Genomic DNA, 10,233 nt, shown 5'->3' on the forward strand with positions numbered 1-10,233 from the left:
CTACTACTACAATTACTTCTACTGCTACTACAACTACTACTACTATTACTTATATAGCTTCTACTACTATTACTACTATTGCTTTTATAGTTGATGCTACTACTACTTCTTCTACTACTACTATTATTTCTAGAGCTGCTGCTGCTGCTGCTACTACTACTACTAAAGCTGCTGCTGCTACAACTACTACTACTAGTACTATTATTTCTACTGCTACTACTACTACTAGCTGCTATTACTTCTAGAGCTGCTACTACTTCTACATATACTACTACTACTAGTAGTAGTACTCCTACTCCTTCTAGAGCTGCTTCTGCTACTACTACTACTACTACTACTACTACTATTATATCTAAAGCTGCTACTACTATTACCACAGTTACCACTTCTGCTGATTCTACTGATGCTACTAAAGCTACTGCTGCAGCTATACTACTGCTATTACCACAGTTACTACTAACAGGCTCATACTAACCCTACCACTATTACTGATACTACTAAATCTACTGCTGTAACTAACCCTACTACTGCTACTCTGATTACTGCTGCTACTCCTGCCTACTATTTTTTACTACTTCTGCTACTGCTGTCTTTTACTACTACTAGTTTTACTGCAAACGAACAGAAACACTGTTGAATTCTCATAATAAATGAAACATATATGCTCATGCTAGTTTGAGTTTGATTAAACAGAGCCTTGTTGACTCTTCCTGAATAGCCTGGAGGACTTCTCCGGCATTTCCACAGCCATGTAAATATGATGTGCAGCGTTTGCTTCTTTTCTAACCCTGAATTTCCTGAGCAAAGGCCAAGTCAGCCCCAGTTTATTCAAATATACTGTATAACACTCATAAATTACAGATATCAAAGTTGGAACATGATGATGGTGTATGTGTTAGTTCCAGCTCTCCTTCCTTTTTACAGAACAATTTTAACATAATATCTTGATGCCTCTTGAATCCTGAATACCTCAGAATCCTGACCACAAGATACGATGAAAGGTCAATTACATTTTTTAATGTTAAATTTAAATGCATATTTCATTATTAATACAATAAAAATATTAATAATAATAATAATAATAATAATAATAATAATAATTATTATTATTATTATTATTATTATTATTATAGATAGTGGCTTTCACTTTCTGCTGTATTATACACAGATATCTGTAATAACAGTAATAATAAACACATCAAGCAAAACAGGGCTTGAATGTTTGGACATTCTCAGAAGAGCAGTCTTCAAATTTGGCTTTGGCACTGAAGCATGAAAGCTGAATATTAAAAAGTGATAAAATGTGATAAAATGTGCTGGGTTGATGCCACTTGAACGCAGAGGCTTTGTGTTAGACAAGGCGCTGTTGCCATGGCGCCCACCCACCTGTAGTGTCGTGACAGCATCCAGGTGCACGTTGACTGATTGACGGTTCTCCTGAGAGAGCCAGTCCCACACCTGCAGCTTCCCAGCATCTGTCACACAGCCCCAGAACAACTGCTGACTCATACGCAAACACTGACCCAGCAGACATGGAGCTACACACGTCCACTCAGCTATACAATCTAGACATTCCCATCCATACGCTCATTCACAACTATACACACATTCCATTCTATACATTCATTCATTTACAACTATACACACATTCTCATCTACACACTTCATTCACAGCTATACACACATTCCATTCTCTATACTCATTCATTCACAATTATACACACATTCAATTCTATACACACATTCATTCACAACTATACACACATTCCATTCTATACACACATTCATTCACAACTATACACACATTCCATTCTCTACCCTCATTCATTCACAACTATACACACATTCCATTCTCTACCCTCATTCATTCACAACTATACACACATTCCATTCTCTACCCTCATTCATTCACAACTATACACACATTCCATTCTCTACCCTCATTCATTCACAACTATACACACATTCCATGCTCTACCCTCATTCATTCACAACTATACACACATTCCATTCTCTACCCTCATTCATTCACAACTATACACACATTCCATTCTCTACCCTCATTCATTCACAACTATACACACATTCCATTCTCTACACACATTCTCATCTATACACACTCATTCATTCACAACTATACACACATTCCATTTTTTACACACATTCTAATCTATGCACACATTCATTCACAATTATACACACATTCCATTCTCTACACACCTTCCATTCTATACACTAATTCATTCACAACTATTCACACATTCCATTCTCTACTCACATTCTCATCTACACACACACATTCATTCACAACTATACACACATTCCATTCTCTACACAATTTCTCATCTATACACACATTACATTCTCTACACACATTTCATTCTATACACTCATTCTCATCTACACCCACATTCATTCACAATAATACACACATTCCTAACCATATACACATTCCAACCACACTCACATTTATACATGCATATATACATATATGTTCATATAGACACACATATACTTCATATATACATACTACGTCCCCCTTTAGACACATTAACCCACTAGATCCAATGATTCCCATCCATACCCATATTCCCAAATACACCAATCAGCCATAACATTAAAACCACCTGCCTAATATTATGCAGGTCTGCTTGTGTAGCCACCAAAACAGTTCTAACCATTGAGGCTTGGACTCCACAAGTCCTCTGAAGGTTTGCTGTGGTATCTGGCACCAAGAAGTTAACAGCAGATCCTTTAAGTCCTGTAAGTTGCAATGTGGCACTTCCGTGGATCAGACTTGTTTGTCCAGCACATCCCACAGATGCTCGATCACACTGAGATCTGAGGAATTTGGAGGCCAAATCAACTCCAAGAACTCTTTGTCATGTTCTTCAAACCATTCCTGAGCAGTTTTTACAGTGTGGCAGGGAGCTTTATCCTGCTAATTGAGGCCACTGCCATTAGGGAATACTGTTGCCATAAAGTGGTGTACATGGTCTGCAGCAGTGTTTAAGTAGGTGGTACGTGTCAAAATAACATCAACATGAATGACTGGACCCAAGCTTTCTGAGCAGAACATTGGACAGAGCATCACACTTCTATTTCTTTCCCAAATAAACAACACACACACACACACACACCAGGCCATCCACATGATGTAAAAGAAAATGTGAGTCATCAGACCAGGACACCTACTACCATTGCTGCATGGTCCAGTTCTGATAATCTCATGCCCAGTGTAGGTGCTTTCTGCAGTGGACACGGGTCATCGCGGTCACTCTAACCGGTCTGCGTATACACAGCCCCACACACAGCAAGCTGTGATGCACTATGTGTCCTGACACCTCTCTATAATAGCCAGCATTCACCTTTTCAGCAATTTGTGCTACAGTAGCTCTTCTGTGAGATCAGACGGGCTAGGCATAACCCCTCTGTGCATCAGTGAGCCTTTTGAGCTCATGATCCTGTCGCTGGTTCACTGGATGTTCTCCCTTGGAGCAATTTTAATATGTACTAACCACTGCATACCGGACACACCCCAGATGACCTGCTGTTTTAGAGATGCTCTGACTCAGTCGTCTAGCCATCACAATTTGTCTCTTGTCAAAGTTATTCTTCAAAGATACACTTTTTTCCTGCTTCTGAACTACTTCCTGCTTGAGACTTGACAGGTCACTTGCTGTCTAATATATCCCACCCCTTGCCAGGTGCCACAGTAACAAGATAATCAAAAGTACTCACTTCACCTGTCAGTGGTTTTAATGTTGTGGCTGGGCGGCGTCCATTCTTTCTTCATAACAATATGCATGTACACATGACTCACACATCTACATACTCTCACATGTACAGCACCCTCACCTGAGCCTGTCACAATGTAGCCCTCCCACTCCGCTATGACGCACAGGCTTGTGACAGCATTAAAAGTGTAGATTGATTTCACGCACTGGCCTGGCAAGGAGACAGACACACAGCGGGTTATGACTTGTATTTCATTTTATGCCAAGCATCAAGAATATACTGATTTATTCACGAGTGATGTATATATAGTTCACTGTAAATACTTACATCTGGTCTTTATTTACTATACAGGCATTAGAGATACTGTATGCATGTGCATTCGAATGAACTGTTTTAACCATGTGTGTATTCCAGCACTGATATTAATATTCAGATATTCATTAAGCCATACATCAATGTGAAGGAATTAAAGCTCCATCTGTCAGTATTTTGATACAAAAAGCAGCACAGTTGTGGTGTGTATGTAAGAGAAGCATCGGGTCTAAAAAAAAATCTCACATGCTGCTAGATATGAGGCAAATTTCCAATAGCATCCAGTGCCACTGTGTTAAAGGTCTTAAATAGCATTAGATGGAAAATCAGGTACCTTGGGATGACAGATAAGGCTATTCGTTTGAGTGTTTACACTAGATTAGCAAAGATAATTGAGTATATTTCACTGGTTTATTAAATATAACATGGAATTATCTGTAGTGACATTTTATTATGAACTTGTGCATCACTACTGTGAGTTGTTCTGATCATCAAAATGTGATGTTTTGCTCATCTTGCTCACAAATCAAAATGGTTGTACCCTTGGAAGCTCTGTGGAGGTGCACATTTTCATTTTTTTTTGAAAACCGATTCCAGTGCACTCATTGCTACGTTAGACACACTCACAGTGAGCATTTTTAGATTTCTATTCATTATTTCAATATAATACTCTCAAGTCTATCAAACCCCATGTGCCGCCACCCTGAGGAGGAACGTCTCACAGCGGTGGACAATAATAACTGATTATGCTGTGTTAAACATGCCCTTCCATCCCTTTCCTTGGCAGTAAAACAAATATCTATTCATTAACTTTTAACAGAAAAACCCGAATAGTACAAATGAGGCGCATCCTTAATATGCATAAAAAATTCATATCATAATAACTTCATGACATCATCAAAGCAATGTATCAATCAAAAACAAAACAAAAACATGATGTAGTGTGTAACTAGGCAACTGTTGTGTGCATGGGAGGTATGATTCATGTGGAGATGGAGGTCCGGATTTATCGATGGGATTAAGAACGGTGAGAGTGTGACTCACCAGAGCTCAGAGTCCATATTCGTACACAGCAGTCGGTAGAGCCACTTATGATAAACCTTTCCTTCTCAGACAGATGCAGAGCAGATGCTAGAGAGCGAGACAGAGAGAGAGAGAGAGAGAGAGAGAGAGAGAGAGGAAGGGCAGTTTGCCAAAGAGCATGATTAAAAGAGCAAAGTGGACAAAATGTAGATATGCATTGTATGGGGTTGTGGTAAAGGAGAAAAGGTAATCATCATTTATAATTCTGTGTGTGTGTGTGTGTGTGTGTGTGTAGGCCTCTCTGTGTGTGTGTGTGTGTGTGTAGGCCTCTGTGTGTGTGTGTGTGTACCTAATTTCCTGCAGTATTCTGCAGGTGGTGTACTTAGACAAGTGACGCCGCCGCTGTGACCTCCGAGATTGCGCTGCTCCGTTGCCGTGGGAACGTGCCACACCTTCACTGTGGTATCACGACTTGGGAAAGAATGTAGCATGAAGCTGTGATTTCATTCTCTTTTCAAGAGACAAACCCTATAAATTTGCTCATCGTCTTAAAAAAAACAAAAACTTTCCAGTACCTTCCAGAAATCACAAGGTTGTCCACGGCAGCTACACAAGTGATGATGTCACTGTGACCTTTTAGAGTCCTGAGGCGAAACTTGGCCTTTTCCCACAATGCTTTAAGAGATGAGAATTCAGCGTCTGAAATTGAAATATGGATACTAGCTTTTTAGTATATAATAAGGGAAAGGAGTGTTTTTTAATACAAGTAAAATTGAATTGCATATCACACGGAGGAATGGGAAACAGACATGCCAGAGTGAGAGATGAGGAGCTTTCAGATGTCTGAGTATGAATGAATAGAGGAGTGTGTTTGACCTGGGTCTGGAAGCTTCTGGCTTTGTATTCCAGTCTCTCTCTCTTTTATCTCCTGCTCTGCTCCACTTTTTGTTTTATCCTCTGTCTCCTGGTGGTCTTTACGTGCTAGCTTCACAGCCGGAGTGTGATCAGTGTGATGCTCGGTTCTGCTCTCTCTGTGGTCCAAAAACAAACAGAATGAAACGTTCATTCATTCATTCATTCATTCATTCATTCATTCATTCATTCATTCATTCATTCATTCATCTTCAGCAACTGTTTTTTCCTGCTCAGAGTCATGGTGGTTCAGGATCCTGTCCTGGGAACATGCACATGAGGCAGGAAAACACACTGGATGAGAAGCCAGACCATTACATTTATTATATTCAGTTCAAAACCATTGTGTGTGTGTGTGTGTGTGTGGGTGTTGTGCGAACATCCTCTAGATGACTTTGTTAGAACACATATCACTCCATATAGGAAGTGAGAATCACTGTGGACCACCAATAAAACTGTAAAAGGAGAAACAGCTGTGGGCAACAGGAAGTGCAGTTTATACACGTTTGTCCCTAACACACACACACACACACACTTCATCTTTCTCACACTTACACTTGTCTTTTCATTTTATCCCCCTCTTCGCCCACAATATATTGGGTTTGCTGCGGGCCAGAAAGTTGCAGCAGGAGCTCAGCCAATCTGCTGCGAAGCTCCGCCTTCTTTGAGACCTGAAAAAGGGACAGAAAGAAAGAAAGAAAGAAAGAAAGAAAGAAAGAAAGAAAGAAAGAAAGATAAACTAAATGAGAATCAAGCACTGAGATATACAAACATCAAATTCATCTGTGGAAATTACACTCAGTGTCCACTTTATTAGGAACACCCGTAGACCTTCAATTATGCAGAGAAAAAAGTGATCTCAGTAGCATTTACAATATGGTTAGAGAAACTGCTGATCTTCTGAGACTCTGTAGAGTTTACACAGAACGGCGAAAAAACAAAAAACTTTGATTGAGCAGCAGCTCTGTGGGCGGGCGATGAGAAAAGAGAGAGCTCAGAGGAAAAAGGCCAGTGCTGTAGCCTCTTTCTGAGCTGATAGCAGTGGAAACCCATGTGTTCTGCTGTTGGAGGTTCTTGATATTTTGTAAGTTTTGAGATGCTTTTCTGCTTACCACAGTTGTCAACAATATGTATGCTTAAAATGAGCAGGAATGGAGGTGTAAGAATGTATGTATGACCTAATGTCAGATATTAAAGCTGCTGTATGTGATTTTCCACTTGGACATGGTTTTGAAATGGAAGGCATTTTCTTGGTGTATGAATCAGAGGATATGCGGTAAAGCAATCTAAGCAATCTAAGCTTCTGGATATCATGATGAATTTCTGAACATTTAAATGGATGCTGTGCAGAGTGATCAGTATCACAACTTGATATCCACACTTATCTATTTTGTGTGGGAAATAATTTGCAATAGCACCATCAATCATGTCTATCTGTGGCTTTGAGATCATCATGCTCATGGTGTTGCTCAGAAACCGTATTTATACTCTGTAGCTTGTGCTTCAGTGACTTGGCTATGCTGTTTCACCCGAATATATCAGAGTTTCAATGGAGCGCGAGTGAAGTTTCTGGAATAAACATCACAAAACTAAACCCAGATAGAACACTAACTAAACAGTGTCAAGAGCTTTCGTCCATAATCTCTGTTTCTTGTACTTTATAAATCATCACAGCTGACCATTGCTTGTTTGTCATCACTGACATTTGCTGGAGAGAGGCTCCGTACTCAATTACCTGCAGAGAGTGAGCACCTTTGAGCTTTCTGCCATCGTGTTGTGAAGTGCAAACTGGCTGAACCTGCCTTTATGTAAAGTAGATGCCTCCTGGGCTCTGTAATCAAGCGCTAAAAATTTAAACACAGTCCAGCTGCATTAACGAAAAAGTAATCTTCTCTTAATGCTTCTACGTGTCTTTAATAATTTGGATGTGTGCACAAGTGTAGGCTAGAAACGAGGAGTGCAGATCTGATTAAATTAAGATTATAGGGAAGTGGTGGCTCAAGCAGTCAGATCACTGATCAGAAGGTCAGGGGTTCAAGCCCAAGCTACTGCTACTGCTGTTGGGCCCCTGAGCACGGGGCATCAGATTATGCCATATCAAGGGCTCAGACCTAATGACAAGCTGAGATATGTGAAAATAACCCCAGTCAAGGGGTGTTGATCAGATGTTCGGGGTTCAAACCGCTTGTTAGGCAATTCAGCAAGGCCCTTAATCCTCCAGGACCCCTGCACTCTGACCCCAACTTCCTCAGCTGTAAATGTATGTGTGGTGAAAATAAAGGCGTCTTAAATGAGCCTGGATTTACAGCGGCGTTACTGATATGTAATGAATAAATCATGACAGGCTGCTCTAGGAAATGAATCCACACAGTTACCACCCTGAAAAGCAGCAAGTCCTAAAGTGTTTTATTCCACTTTATACCACAGGGAATTACGAAGGAAACTTTTTAAAGTTTATATTTACATCGAAGTTTGTGGAATGTCCAAAAGCAAGATAGTTCCTGTTATTACTACTTTAGAGCAGCTACAGTCCCATCCAAAAGTATTGGAACAGCAAGGTTGAAGAAGAATTATGATGATGTCAGTGGGTCGCTGACTTGATGTAGTAGTTACAAAAGAAAAGGATATGCATCCTTATATTATGTGTTATTTATTTGAATCTACTTTAAGGCTATCTGTAAATTATATGGGAAATAAAAACTGGACTTCTGATCTGATTCTGATCCCAAACCTAAATGTTTTCATTGAACAGAAAAATAAATCAATTAATCAGAGTTTGTTCCGATACTTTTGGAGGGGAATTTCCAAGCAGTTGTTCCTTTATTAAGTTGATACGACAAAAAAAAAAAACACACACACACACACAAGCTCATTATATTACAGAGAAGAAAAACATGCAAATTCCTCTGTTCTAAAGATCTTCCGGTAGCAGAAAACTTGCTGACTTTTACAGACTGCTTCCTTAAATGTTTAATAAGTCTCCATACAGAAAGCCTCACCATAAAAAATGACTTGTTTCTCTTTGTTTAATAAAAACACACAGTTTTCTTAATCCACATATTGTTGGGCCTAGATTATGTGGAACGTCCGTCTTACAAATCCACGAACAATGACGTTTTAGAACAAGGACGTTCATATTAACCTGGAATTTGTGGTACAGCCAGAACTGGTGTCTGAAAATGCTGCAGTTCTGTAAAATGAATGCACACCTTTCGAATTTGTGAGGTGAACAGCTCTGTAATATCGATCTAATTAAAGCAAGAGCTGAGAAAGTTTGTGAAAAAATTACAAAAACTCTCCACACTCTGCTCTTGCTGTCCGCCTCTTGCTGTCCAATTTCCTTCCTCGGGCTCTCGAGCTCTACACTTCGACAGGCTTTTGACACTGTGCATAACCTTGAGTTATCATCATTCTAAACCCTGTTTTTAACCTTACACACTGATCATTTAGAAGCAGAGTTATCACCACTTATACACAGGGTTATGAAACACTGCTCTGAAGCAGGACTAGCAGCGGTTTTGCAGTGTCAAACATGTAGACAGTGTGAAACGAATGTTACGGCTACATACTTAGCAACAGACACACAATCATAAACCGAACAACTCGTGCCTCACCTGCCTCACATGTACCTCATGTAGTCACAGAAACCCTGTGTGACATCTAAACAGTAGTTTAAGCTTAAGCTTTGTTTTTTCTTTTGGTTTTTGTCTTCCTGCCTTTGTGTGTCTCAGAAGGCTTAAAACATCTAAAGGGGAATTACATGGTGACATTTTTTTTCTTACTTATGCAAAGGTGTGAGACATGCCATTATTTAAAGTAGCTGTGCATTGTATTTATCCTACACTATATTGCCAAACGTTTTGGGACACCCCTCCAAATCACTGAATTCAGGCGTTGTTTTTCATGGGTTGGGCTCGATCCCTTAGTTCCAGTGAAAGGAACTCTTAATGCTTCAGCTTCATACCAAGACATTTTGGACAATTTCATACTGTACTCCCAAATTTGTGGGAACAGTTTGGGGATGACCCCTTCCTGTTCCAACATGACTGTACACCAGTGCACAAAGCAAGGTCCATAAAGACATGGATGAGAGAGTTTGGTGTGGAGGAACATAACTGACCTGCACTGATCTCAACCCGACAGAACCTTAATGATGAATTAGAGTGGAGACAGCAAGTCAGACCTTCTCATCCAACATCAGTGCCTGACCTCACAAATGCACTTCTAGAGGAATGGTCAAACATTCCC

The 10,233-nt window shown here is 39.9% G+C and overlaps 1 protein-coding gene across 4 annotated transcripts in view; it reads right to left on the reverse strand.

Annotated features, from left to right (window-relative positions):
- si:ch211-154o6.3 (uncharacterized protein LOC563854 homolog) overlaps window positions 1-10,233 on the reverse strand; it is a 28,915-nt gene that overhangs the window by 9,192 nt on the left and 9,490 nt on the right. For all 4 annotated transcript variants that reach the window (XM_058389300.1, XM_058389289.1, XM_058389269.1 and 1 more), the window contains 7 exons: window positions 6,541-6,656; window positions 5,950-6,104; window positions 5,649-5,772; window positions 5,423-5,544; window positions 5,095-5,181; window positions 3,859-3,948; window positions 1,387-1,475 (listed from right to left, as the gene is read on the reverse strand). In XM_058389300.1, coding sequence (XP_058245283.1) covers window positions 1,387-1,475; window positions 3,859-3,948; window positions 5,095-5,181; window positions 5,423-5,544; window positions 5,649-5,772; window positions 5,950-6,104; window positions 6,541-6,656 — 783 coding nt within the window. The remainder of the gene's footprint in view (window positions 1-1,386; window positions 1,476-3,858; window positions 3,949-5,094; window positions 5,182-5,422; window positions 5,545-5,648; window positions 5,773-5,949; window positions 6,105-6,540; window positions 6,657-10,233) is intronic.

The sequence above is a fragment of the Hemibagrus wyckioides genome, linkage group LG01, assembly GCF_019097595.1.
Source record: "Hemibagrus wyckioides isolate EC202008001 linkage group LG01, SWU_Hwy_1.0, whole genome shotgun sequence".
Lineage (NCBI taxonomy): Eukaryota > Metazoa > Chordata > Actinopteri > Siluriformes > Bagridae > Hemibagrus > Hemibagrus wyckioides.